This window comes from Salvelinus alpinus, chromosome 1, assembly GCF_045679555.1.
Source record: "Salvelinus alpinus chromosome 1, SLU_Salpinus.1, whole genome shotgun sequence".
Lineage (NCBI taxonomy): Eukaryota > Metazoa > Chordata > Actinopteri > Salmoniformes > Salmonidae > Salvelinus > Salvelinus alpinus.
In genome coordinates this window covers 105,477,571-105,490,877 of record NC_092086.1, presented here as the reverse complement: position 1 = coordinate 105,490,877, position 13,307 = coordinate 105,477,571, and the positions used below count along the sequence as shown (strand labels likewise).

Below are 13,307 nucleotides of genomic sequence, written 5' to 3'. Positions count from 1 at the left end.
ACACACCACAATATAACTAATGATTTCTGGATTGAGAATGATCTGTTAAATGACACTGGTAATTGCTTGTGTCCTCCCTGTAGCTTTAAATCTGGTCAAAAGCCCCTCCCCCTCATATTTATGTAAATCTAAATGACATAACTGGACAGAATAATAGACAATGTGCTGCACTCAGGTTATACTTCAAAAACGGTTGGGTGCTGGATCTTTGTTAGTAGGGAAATAAATAAATGACAGAAGATGATCTTTTAATGTCATCTTGTATTTATGAGAGGTTGAATGCACCGAGTTGTCTGTTTGAACTACTGGCGCACAGCTCGGACACCCATGCATACCCTCAAAGACATGCCACAAGAGGTCTCTTCAAGGTCCCCAAGTCCAGAACAGACTATGGAAGGCACACAGTACTAAATAGAGCCAAGACTACATGGAACTCTATTCCACATCATGTAACTCATGCAAGCAGTGAAATTAGATTTAAAAACAGATTAAAAAACACCTTATGGAACAGCGGGGACTGTGAAGCAACACAAACATAGGCACATACACACACGACAGCATACGCAGTATTACACACGTACAAATGGATTTTGTACTGTAAATATGTGGTAGTGGTGGAGTAGGGGCCTGAGGGCACACAGTCTGAATGTATTGTAATGTATTTAAAATTGTATAAACTGCCTTAATTTTGCTGGACCCCAGGAAGAGTAGCTGTTGCCTTGGCAGCAGCTAATGGGATCCATAATAAATACAAATACAAATATACAAAGATAACCCTGAGACAAAGATTCTGTCCAAAACAAAACTAGTCTACTCTCTTAGAAAAAAAAGGTGCTATCTAGAACCCAAAAGGGTTTTTCGGCTGTCCCCATTGGATAATCCTTTCGTTCCAAGTAGAACCGTTTTAGGCTCCATGTAGAACCCTTTCCACAGAGGGTTCTACATGGAACTCAAAATGGTTCAACCTGGAACCAAAAAGGGTTTTCCTATGGGGACAGCTGGGGACCCTTTTGTAACCCTTTTTTCTAAGATTGTTATTTTAGCAATCCCACCCTGACTACCAGAGCTACCTTATCAGTAGAGGAGGAATGCAGGCAGGGAGACGGTATGGCAGGGGAGGGATGGAGGCTACGGAGGATTTATGGGAGGGTTGATATGGAGGGGAGTGTGAATGAGAGAGTTGGTAGGGAGGGAGGGAGGGCTGCAGGGTTGGTAGGGAGGGAGGGATGCAGGGTTGGTAGGGAGGGAGGGAGGGAGGGAGGGAGGGAGGGAGGGAGGGAGGGAGGGAGGGTTGGTAGGGAGGGAGGGAGGGATGCAGGATTGGTAGGGAGGGAGGGAGGGATGCAGGGTTGGTAGGGAAGGAGTGAGGGATGGAGGGTTGGTAGGGAGGGAGGGAGGGATGCAGGGTTGGTAGGGAAGGAGTGAGGGAGAGAGGGATGGAGGGTTGGTAGGGAGGGAGGGAGGGAGGGATGCAGGGGAGTGTGAATGGGAGAGTTGGTAGGCAGGGAGGGAGGGAGGGAGGGATGCAGGATTGGTAGGGAAGGGATGGAGGGGATGGAGGGGAGTGTGAATGAGAGAGTTGGTAGGGAGGGAGGGAGGGATGCAGGGTTGGGAGGGAGGGAGGGATGCAGGGTTGGAAGGGAGGGAGGGAGGGATGCAGGGTTTGTAGGGAGGAGGGAGGGAGGGATGCAGGGTTGGAAGGGAGGGAGGGAGGGATGCAGGGTTGGAAGGAAGGGAGGGAGGGATGCAGGGTTTGTAGGGAGGAGGGAGGGAGGGATGCAGGGTTGGTAGGGAGGCATGCAGGGTTGGTAGGGAAGGGCCCCTATGGGAAACATGACAGTGCTAGCTGCTGCCTGGCCCTGGATCCTCTGCAGACCCTGGGGGTGTTGGTCCGGTTGGCCCTGGATGATGTCATAGTATAGTCAGTCACACCTCAGTTCTTTCCTGCCCGGGGGTCATGGTTTTCAGTTACTGTTAGTTACTGTAGTCAGGAGGAGCTCTGTAGTAATGTCCGTTCCTCTTCTCTGGGAGGCACTGTGACCGGTAACATAGTAGCATGGATTCCCTGCCTGGTTGAAGTGCTGAGACCCACTGACACACACCGTACATATTGTACTGAGACCATGTACATAGCATGTAGTGTACATACATTCACTGAGACCATGTACTAAGAAGTTCCTCATGGAAAGATATGTTGTAAGTTGTAACAGCCACTCACTAACTTCCTTATTTCCAGTCATTGGTCTTAAAACAGAAAAATGAGATTCTTTGTGATTCTGGAGTTGGACTCCTTATATGGGCTGACAGCTGGGGGCTGCCTAGTCTAGCCTAACACAGAAAAACAGAGTTGCATGTTTCAATGTGATTCCCAAACCGGTCAGAGAGGTTACAAGTCAAAAAGCAGGAAGTAAAATGTCAAACGAAGATAAAACATTGCAGTAAGAATGGATGATAAATGTGTAGCTCACTCAGTGGGTTGTTCCGTTTGGGTCCACATGGACAGAGAAAGCAGCAGCAATCTCAATTATTTGACTGGCCAGTCCGAAAAGGAGTTGGATGCATTTTTCTTCAAAGCTACTCAAGCAATAGTAGGGTTGCAAAGGGAGGGTTTAGTACTGGAATCTTTCAAAGTTGACCAGTAAACTAACAGAATTTTGGTAACTTTCAAGGATTTTATGTAATCTATCACTAGACATCTAGTGGTCCTTTTGGGTAATTCCGATTATCACAGGTGTCTGTAATTATTTCTGGCACTCTGTGGTCTTATCACATGTAAAATATATCAAATAATATGATAACCCAAAAAAGTATGTCAAAGCTGTGAAACATTATCCAAATATAAACTATCAACTTAGTCAATACCATTGGTGTTTTATTTTTTATTTAACCTTTATTTAACTAGGCAAGTCAGTTAAGAACAAATTCTTATTTACAATGACTGCCTACACCGGGCCAAACCCGGACGACGCTGGGACAATTGTGCACCTCCCTATGGGACTCCTAATCACGGCCAGTTGTGATACAGCCTGGAATCGAACCTGGGTCTGTAGTGACACCTCTAGCACTGAGATGCAGTGAGGGCTGATATTAGGGCTTTAGCATGAAATACTCTTTATCTTTAAAAAAAAAATCAACCTTTATTTTACTATGTCAGTATGTCTTTGTCGTCAATGTTTTGGCACCAAGCTGGTGTCAGTTGTGAAAAATGTCAATAGTTTGAAGAGTTGCAGAGTTCATTTAAAATAATGAAATTCTTGCTTAGATGTTTTTTTTCATTAATTAAGCTATTTTCTCTTGAACCATTATGGTCTATCCACTGGAAACTCATGAACAACATGGACACAGATATTTAAAAAAAGATATGATATAGGAATATTTATTAAAACGTATTATTCAATTATAAATTATCAAAGTTACTACAGATTGCCATAGATTACCTGTTAATTACCAAAACTACAGAAGATTCCGGTAATATTTGTAAGTTAACGGTAGCTTTGCAACCCTACGCAATGGTAACTGAGTGCAAAAACTATGTTAGCGTGTGTTATTGTAAATCTGTGAATGAGCATAAGCACTAAAAATGTGTGGCTGTGATCATGCCACGATCCTGCATGCTCTATAAGCAACATGGGGTACATTAGAGATACTGTTCTCACACAGACACTGAGGTGTACTCTCATCCAAAGTAATCAGACTCAGTATGTTGTATTATTATAAGTGTAGGTTTGAAATGTTGCTACTCTGCTGTTCCTTCTGTTTCATAATTCACCGTAGCAGAGAGTTGTGCTGGGAGAAGGTTGTCAAAAGCAGTCATAATCACAGAACTCATGTCATGTCGAATCACAGCACCCGTATTCATAATGTCTCATGATAAATGTGGTGCGGAGAGACAAGTGAAATCGACATGTGGCGTCTTTGAAATGAAAACAAGGAAGGAAGGAATGAGGGATGAGGGATGGAAGGAAGGAAGGAATGAAGAAAGGTGTCACGTCTGCTCCCGCTCTTCCATCCCCTGGCGCTTGAGGGCGCCAGGCTGCCCTGCATCACGCACTCCTGTCATCAATTACGCACACCTGCCTTCCCTCGTCACGCGCATCAGCGATATTGGACTCACCTGGACTCACTCACTCATCTGTTTATTTCCTCCCCTACATTTGTCAGTTCCCCAGCTCTGTTCCCTGCTGATGCATTAATTGTCTTTTGTTTTTGTTACCTGTTTGCTGACGCTGTTCCTGTCTCGTTCCATGTCCGTTATTTATTAAATGTTTTACTCCCCGTACCTGCTTTGACTCTTTCCAGCGTCATTCCATGTGACAGAATGCATCAGCCAACACACGATGCATCGGGGAGTACTGGCGTTCCGGTTGGTATGGTGGCATCGGCTCTGGGTCGCCACCGATGTAACCGGGGGTGCCTAGCCAGCTCGTCGGGCTTCCACACCCTAGCTGGCTCAAGAGGTTTCCTTGCCCCGGTTGGATCGGATGGCGCCCATCCCACGTCGGGCCTCAGCCGGATCGTTGGTTCTTGTTCGCCCAGCCGGTCCAGGAGTTTTTTTTGTTTGGTTGGTGACGTCAGGGTGGATTCTGCCGCCGATGGAACAGAGGGTGCCTAAGCCAGCCCGTCGGGCTTTTACGCCCTGGCTGGCTCGAGAGGTTTCCTTGCCTCGTTTGGCTCGGCGGCTTCCCATCCCACGTCACTCTCCACCAGATCATCGGGCTCCCTCTCTGCAGTGGGATCGACAGGCGTCTTGCCTCAGCCAGATGTTAGGCTCCCATGCCTCAGCCGGCTCGCCAGGTTCTTACGCTCCTGCCGGTTCGTTGGGCTCCCATGCCCCAACCGGCTTGCCCAGCGCCCATGTCTCAGCCGGTTCGCCCAGGTGGGACGCCGGGTGGCGCCCCAAGAGGGAGGGTGTACTGTCACATCTGCTCCCGCTCTTCCCTCCCCTGGCGCTTGAGGGCGCCAGGCTGCCCTGCATCACGCACTCCTGTCATCAATTAGCACACCTGCCTTCCCTCGTCACACGCATCAGCAATATTGGACTCACCTGGACTCACTCACTCATCTGTTTATTTCCTCCCCTACATTTGTCAGTTCCCCAGCTCTGTTCCCTGCTGATGCATTAATTGTCTTTTGTTTTTGTTACCTGTTTGCTGACGCTGTTACTGTCTCGTTCCATGTCCGTTATTTATTAAATGTTTTACTCCCAGTACCTTCTTCGTCTCTCCAGCGTCATTCCATGTGACAGAAGGAGGGATGGAAGGAAGGAGGACACGATGAGACAATGTTGTATTCATGCTTTGAGAATAATTAACAGAACTGTACTACAGTCACTCAGTCTTGGCAGAACTGTAAATACCAGGAAAGACACAGTAGGCCTTCACAGGTGGTAATTAACCACTCAGGAGTTTATATGATGTTGGAGTTTATATGATGTTGGAGTTTCAATTTCACTGCTTGTTTATGATATTGTTAAAGGTTTGTCAGGATGTCAGGAAGTCAGGATTTCAGGATGTGAGGTTGTCAGGATGTGAGGAAGTCAGGATATCAGGATGTGAGGAAGTCAGGATTTCAGGATGTGAGGTTGTCAGGATGTCAAGATGTCAGGATGTGAGGATGTCAGGACATGAGGATGTCAGGATGTGAGGTTGTCAGGATGTGGGGATGTCAGGATGTGAGGTTGTCAGGATGTGAGGATGTCAGGGTGTGAGGATGTGGGGATGTGAGGATGTCAGGTTGTGGGGATGTGAGGATGTGGGGATGTGAGGTTGTCAGGATGTGGGGATGTCAGGATGTGAGGTTGTCAGGATGTGAGGATGTCAGGGTGTGAGGATGTGAGGATGTCAGGTTGTGGGGATGTGAGGATGTGGGGATGTGAGGTTGTCAGGATGTGAGGTTGTCAGGATGTCAGGATGTGGGGATGTCAGGATGTGAGGATGTCAGGGTGTGAGGATGTGGGGATGTCAGGTTGTGGGGATGTGAGGTTGTCAGGATGTGAGGTTGCCAGGATGTGAGGTTGTCAGAATGTCAGGATGTGAGGATGTCAGGGTATCAGGATGTGAGGTTGTCAGGATGTCAGGATGTGAGGAAGTCAGGATGTGAGGATGTCAGGTTGTGGGGATGTCAGGATGTGACGTTGTCAGGATGTGAAGTTGTCAGGATGTCAGGACGTGAGGATGGCAGGGTGTGAGGATGTGGGGATGTAAGGATGTATCAGAGGGAGGAAGTGTAGAGGATATCCCCACAGGGACTCAGAGAGAAGGAAGCACAGAGCCACTGTGAAACAGCTGTCTTTCTGTCTAGCAGGTGACAGGCATATGCATCATGTGGTTTAATCAGAGATGAGACAACAGCAGAGGGAGAGAGGGTGAGCGAGGGAGATAGAGAGTACCTTAAGAGAAAGGGGAGAGAGGGAGAGAGAGAGAGAGAAGAAGAAGAGAGAGACAGAGAGACAGCCTGTCTCCTGTGTCAGACACAGGCAGCCCACTTGTGATTCCCTTGGAGTGCACCTGCAGATAGGAGTAGATCATGAAAACATGCAGATGAGCTCTGAATCACACAGGAGGAAGTAATGAACTATTAACATGAGGAAGTGCACTACTTTAGGTGCCATAGGAATTAACTTGGACCCACTCATCTCATCCTATGTGGTTCTTTGGTCTTCTTAGACTTGATATCCTTGGTCTTCTTGAATTCTTAATAGGAGTGTAAGTTGTCAAAATCAAATCAAATCAAATCAAATTTTATTAGTCACATACACATGGTTAGCAGATGTTAATGCGAGTGTAGCGAAATGCTTGTGCTTCTAGTTCCGACAATGCAGTAATAACCAACAGTAATCTAACCTAACAATTCCACACTACTACCTTACACACACACACAAGTGTAAAGGGATAAAGAATATGTACATAAAGATATATGAATGAGTGGTGGTACAGAACGGCATGGCAGATGCAGTAGATGGTATAGAGTACGGTATATACATATGAGATGAGTACTGTAGGGTATGTAAACATAAGTGGCATAGTTTAAAGTGGCTAGTGGTACATGTATTGCATAAAGATGGCAAGATGCAGTAGATGATATAGAGTACAGTATATATACATATGAGATGGGTAATGTAGGGTATGTAAACATTGTATTAAGTGGCATTGCTTAAAGTGGCTAGTGGTACATTTTTACATAATTTCCATCAATTCCCATTTTTAAAGTGGCTGGAGTTGGGTCAGTATGTTGGCAGCGGCCGCTAAATGTTAGTGGTGGGACAACATATAAATTCACTAGGTGTCCCACACTGCTGCTTATTGTTCTACTGCTGAAAGATGGGATAGTCTGCTCTAAGAAGTCACATTTGGTCTCTAGCCAGCTGAGTGTGGTCTGTTTGTCTGTGTTCACATGCTTTGATGGCATAAATCATACTGACTTTGTCAGTGTACACCTTGTGATTCATCAAACATGTGCTTTGTGGTTAAGAGGAGCAGTCAGAGAGAAACACACACACACACACACACACACACACACACACACACACACACACACACACACACACACACACACACACACACACACACACACACACACACACAGTTTCCTCCTATCTGTGTCAAGAGCAAACAGAGATAATTAGGTAAAGAGAAAGATGTCCTCCAGCCAAGACGGATGCTGGTGTCCTGTTAAAGAACACAAACCCAATGCAGAAACACCGCTGGTCTGTCAATGATCCACCTGATACGATCTCTCCATCATACACCAGGGAAATGAGCATGTATCCATGTGTGTGTTGACATTCAGATGGAAAGGAAAGAGAGGAGGGTAGGAATCCCTGGGTTGTTTTGGAATGTGAGTGTGGTCTGTGTTTGTGTTTCAGCCTCACCATGAGATGATGTTAGCTGTGAGTAAAGCCCCATCTTTCATTACAGGCATCGATGTAGCCAATCAGATAGCACTCAGGATAAATCTAAAGAAACATTTTAAATGTAGGTGAGAGAGAGGAAGGTTTGGTTGGGGTCCGCGCTGAGGCAAATGTGGATTGTTGGTGTGATCCATAATTGGTTTTCCATCGGAATAAATAGTTATATTGTCAGTGGATGCATCTGGATTGATGCTGTATCTACAAGAGAAGGCTGAAGTGCTGACAGATAAGATACGGTCAACGATGTTTCTTCACCCTACAAAGGAGAAATAGATGTGATTATCTTGCAACAGTGGTGTAGGTGTTCTGGAAATACTCCTGGAACCAGAGTTTGTCTGGTTCATACTAAAATCAAAGTCCTAATATTGTTTCTTTTAGCACATTGCTTTTGTAAGCCTCAGAAATGGTAATGAGAGGCACCATGAGGCGTGTAAATTGCAGTGGAAGGCAGTTTTCATTGCTTAGCAAAGTAATCATTTATATATAATTGATATTTCCCTGAAGACATAGGTCTACTCTCTTACAGAGTCTCTTTATGCCATTTCTGAATCCAGACACCGAGAGAGAGACTATCTCTCCTCAGAATAAACTAAGAGCTATACTGTATATGCCATATATTGTTGAAGCTATTTATTCTTCAAAACATGACTGTCAGTACAGAAGCCCACCATGTATTTCAGAATACTTTGCCTGTTGCCTCAGAATGCATTAATAGCTATAATGTGAAATCTACCCAGTTTATATTCCATAAGTAAAAACACTGACATCAACTTGATGTCTTTGCATGGGAACACGTTTGCCTGTGACTCAGACACTGAGTTCCAGAACACTTTGTGTTCCACAGAAGTCTACTAAGGGTTCGGTGGTGCTGGACTTTGTGTTGGACCATGTGAAGCTGGTAGAGACGGACTTCTTCGGGCTGCGCTACTGTGACCGCAGCCACCAGACGGTGAGTCACCAGTGATTTCTATAAACATATTTATACAAATAATATATACATTTATAAGTGAATGTGTATATGAATGTGTGTCCATGTGAGTGACAGTATCTCAGCACACCACTGATAATCTCACAGTAGACCAGGGAAGGCTTTATGCATTATGACATGCTTATGACATTACATTATGAATGGCTCACCGGAGCGATTATTTCCTTCCTTCATATACACTAATCAAAGTGTCTGGTGAGATTAGAAAGGTTATTTCGCCTCAAGTCAGATGTCTGGCTTAGATATCTGAAGATGGTAGCTTCAGCTTGCCCCAGTCAAAGTGAAAATAGTAAGCATTATTATCCTATAAAGACAACAACAGCTCTGTGAATATTGGCCGGGGGTCATTCTCTGTCCTGTCATTCCTACAGAAGGTGCCATCACAGAGCGTCCCACGCAGGCCCAGCCCATGATAGGGTAGAGTAGGGCTGGGGAGGAGTAGTAATAACCCATGCAGGGCCCCAGGGCTACACACACTCAGAGTTAGTCAGAGTACAGAGCCATAAAATAACATAATGATAACGGTGTCCCAAATAGCACCCTATTCCCTATGTAGTGCACTACATAGGGAATGGTTCTGGTCAAAAGGAGTGCACTATTATGGGAATAGTGTGCCATTTAGGACACATACATACTCTCCCAACGTCCCCATCTCTCTCTCACATGGATGGGCGGTATCCTGTGCAATGCCTTCAGGGGGCTGTCGGCCAAGCCCTGATTTATCGTCAGACCAGCATAGGATGAAAGAAAAATAGTGAAAGGAGACTGAAAATGTTGGAACGCCAGCATCACTGTCTGTTTGACTTGTTGGATATAGCCTATGCCCTAACATGTACTATGCACTATTATAAACTGGGTGGTTCGAGCCCTGAATGCTGATTGGCTGACCGCTGTGGTATATCAGACTGTATACCACGGGTATGACAAAACATGTATTTACTGCTCTAGTTACGTTGGTAACCAGTTTATAATAGCAATATGGCACCTCTCGGCTAAGGGGGGTAACCAGGCACTCCGCATTGTGTCGTGCTTAAGAACAGCCCTTAGCCGTGATATATTGGCCATATACCACACCCCCTCGGGCCTTATTGCTTAATTATCACACACCATGAACAAGAGAGGATTCTTACACGGAACCCAAACCGGCTACGCGCGTGCACCATCGTGCGCTATCGTGCATAAATGTATTTTGTCCCCCTACACCAAACGCGATCACGACACGCAGGTTAAAATATCAAAACAAACTCTGAACCAATTACATTAATTTGGGGACAGGTCGAAAAGCATTAAACATGTATGGCAATTTAGCTAGTTAGCTTGCACTTGCTAGCTAATTTGTCCTATTTAGCTAGCTTGCTGTTGCTAGCTAATTTGTCCTGGGATATAAACATTGAGTTGTTATTTTACCTGAAATGCACAAGATCCTCTACTCCGACAATTAATCCACACATAAAACGGCCAACCGAATCGTTTCTAGTCATCTGTCCTCCTTCCAGGCTTTTTCATCTTTGAACTTATATGGTGATCGGCATCTAAACTTTCATAGTATTACCACGACGACCAGCAAAATAGTTCGTCATTCAATCACCCACGTGGGTATAAGCAATGAGGAGATGGCACGTGGGTACCTGCTTCTATAAACCAATGAGGAGATGGGAGAGGCAGGACTTTCAGTGCGATCTGCGTCAGAAATAGAAAGTTCTATTTTAGCCCTTGGCATCGCAGATGCTCGTTGGCGCGCGCGAGCAGTGTGGGTACAATAATTGAATAACATGGATTTCTAAATTATTTTTGTGATCCTCGCACACGCGACGTGTCAGGTCTGGTCAGCATGTTACATTGTTCACTCACGTCCCTCTAACCTTCAAAGCTCAATTTGTTTTTCTTTTTCTCTCTCTCTCTCTCTGTCTCTATCCATCTCTCTCTCTTCATCTTTCTATCCATCTCTCTCTCTCCGTCTTTCTATCCATCCATCTATCCATCTCACTATCTCTCTCTCTCTCTCTCTCTCTCTCTCTCTGTCTTTCTATCCATCTATCTCTCTCTCTCTCTGTCTTTCTATCCATTTCTCTCGCTCTCTTTCTATCCATCTATCTCTCTCTCTCTCTGTCTTTCTATCCACCTCTTTCTGTCTTTCTATCCATCTCTCTCTCTTTCTATCCATCTCTCTCCCTCTCTCTGTCTTTCTATCCATCTCCCATCTATTCATCTCTCCCCACCTCCCTCTCTCTATCCCTGTCTCTCTATTCCTGTTTCTCTCTCTGGCTCTCTCTCTATATATTTTTTTTGTTATTTTATTAAAATTGTAAAACACTTATGGAGTTTGATGCTATGATAGAATAAAACTGATTATGGATCAACAAAATTGTAGTAAATCCCCAATACTAATCTAAATGACAGTGAAATAAAGCAAACCGGTACTGACTAAAAATATTCCAAAACATGCATTCTGTTTGCAACAAGGCACTACAGTACTACTAAAAAAATGTGACAAAGGAATTAACTTTTTGTCCTGAATACGAAGTGTTATGTTTGGGGCAAATCCAACACAACACATCACTGAGTACCACTTTTTGTATTTTCAAGCATGGTGATGGCTGCATTATGTTATAGGGTATGCTTCTCATCTGCAAGAACTGGGGAGATTTTCCAGATAGAAAGAAACGGAATGGAGCTAAGCACAGGCAAAATCTTAGAGGAAAAACCTGGTTCAGTCTGCTTCAGTCTGACACTGAGAGACAAATTCACCTTTCAGTAGGACAATAACCTAAAACACAAGGCCAAATCTACACTGGAGTTGCTTAGCAAGAAGACATTGAATGTTCCTGAGTGGCCTAGTAACAGTTTTGACTTAAATCTGCTTGACAATATATGGCGAGACTCTGAAAATGGCTGTCTAGTATTGATCAACAACCAACTTCATAGAGTTTGAAAAATTTGGAAAATAATAATGGGAAAATATTGCACAATCCAGGTGTGCAAAGCTCTTAGAGACTTACCCCAAAATACTCACAGCTGTACTCATTGCAGCCAAAGGTGTTTATAACATGTATTGACTCAGGGGGGTGAATACTTATCTAATCAAGATATGAGTGTTTTCTTTTTCATTCATTCAACCCCCAAATAATGCATTTGACTTCCACTTTATGGGGGGGGGGGACCAAATGTTTTTTTGTTTAGTTCTTTTTGGTTCGTACCTGTAGGCTGCCACTCAAAAGAAAGAACAAATCAATCAGTAAGAAATACAAACATAGTTGAATATAAACAGGAAAAAAGGGCCTCCACCCTGAGCCTCTCATCCCATTCCACCTACCCCACCCAGCCACCATGTCTCCACCCCCAACCTCCCATCCCATTCCACCTACCCCACCCAGCCACCATGTCTCCACCCCCAACCTCCCATCCCATTCCACCTACCCCACCCAGCCACCATGTCTCAACCCCCAACCCCTCATCCCGTTCTCCCAACCCCACCCAGCCACCATGTTTCCACCCCCAACCTCCCATCCCATTCCACCTATCCCACCCAGCCACCATGTTTCCACCCCCAACCTCCCATCCCATTCCACCTACCCCACCCAGCCACCATGTCTCCACCCCCAACCTCCCATCCCGTTCCCCCCAGCCACCATGTCTCCACCCCCAACCTCCCATCCCGTTCCACCAACCCCACCCAGCCACCATGTCTCTGTCCTTCCTCCCATCTTGTTCTCCCAACCCCACCCAGCCACCATGTCTCCATCCTTCCTCCCATCCTGTTCCCCCAGCCCCACCCAGCCACCATGTCTCCATCCAACCCCCCAGTTATGGAAAAGTACCCAGTTGTGGAAGTACCCAGTTGTGGAAAAAGTACCCAATTGTCATACTAGAGTAAAAGTAAAGATATCTTAGAAAATTTGTAAAAGTGAAAGTCACCCAGCAGAATACTACATGAGTAAAAGTCTAAAAGTATTTGATTTTAAATATACTTAAGTATCAAAAGTAAATGTAATTGCTAAAACATACTTAAGTTGTCACGTGCTCCCTCTCCTGCCTCTAGGTCACCAGGCTGCTCGTTAGGGCGAACACCTGTCACCAGCGTAACGCGTATAATGACCCTCACCTGGACTCCATCACCTCCTTGATTACCTGCCCTATATATGTCATTCCCTTTGGTTTCTTCCCCAGTCGTCATTGTTCTTGTATCTGTTTCATGTCGGTGCGCTGTTCGTGTTTTGTTTATTTATTAAATGTATTCACTCCCTGAACTTGCTTCCGACTCTCAGCGTACATCCTTACAGAATGACGACTCAACAAAGGGAAGCATCAGGGAGTGTTTTTTTTTGGGGGGGGGGTGATGTCGGGTCCGGGTGTTGGAGCCGTAGCTACCTGGGAGGCCTCAGGCGGTTTGTAGGCTCCCATGCCTCAGCG

At 45.3% G+C, this 13,307-nt stretch overlaps 1 protein-coding gene across 1 annotated transcript in view; it reads left to right on the top strand.

Annotated features, from left to right (window-relative positions):
• Positions 1-13,307, top strand: part of epb41l4a (erythrocyte membrane protein band 4.1 like 4A) — a 99,457-nt gene that overhangs the window by 21,813 nt on the left and 64,337 nt on the right. The window contains exon 3 of the mRNA XM_071373502.1: positions 8,754-8,858. Within this exon, the coding sequence (XP_071229603.1) occupies positions 8,754-8,858 (105 nt within the window). The remainder of the gene's footprint in view (positions 1-8,753; positions 8,859-13,307) is intronic.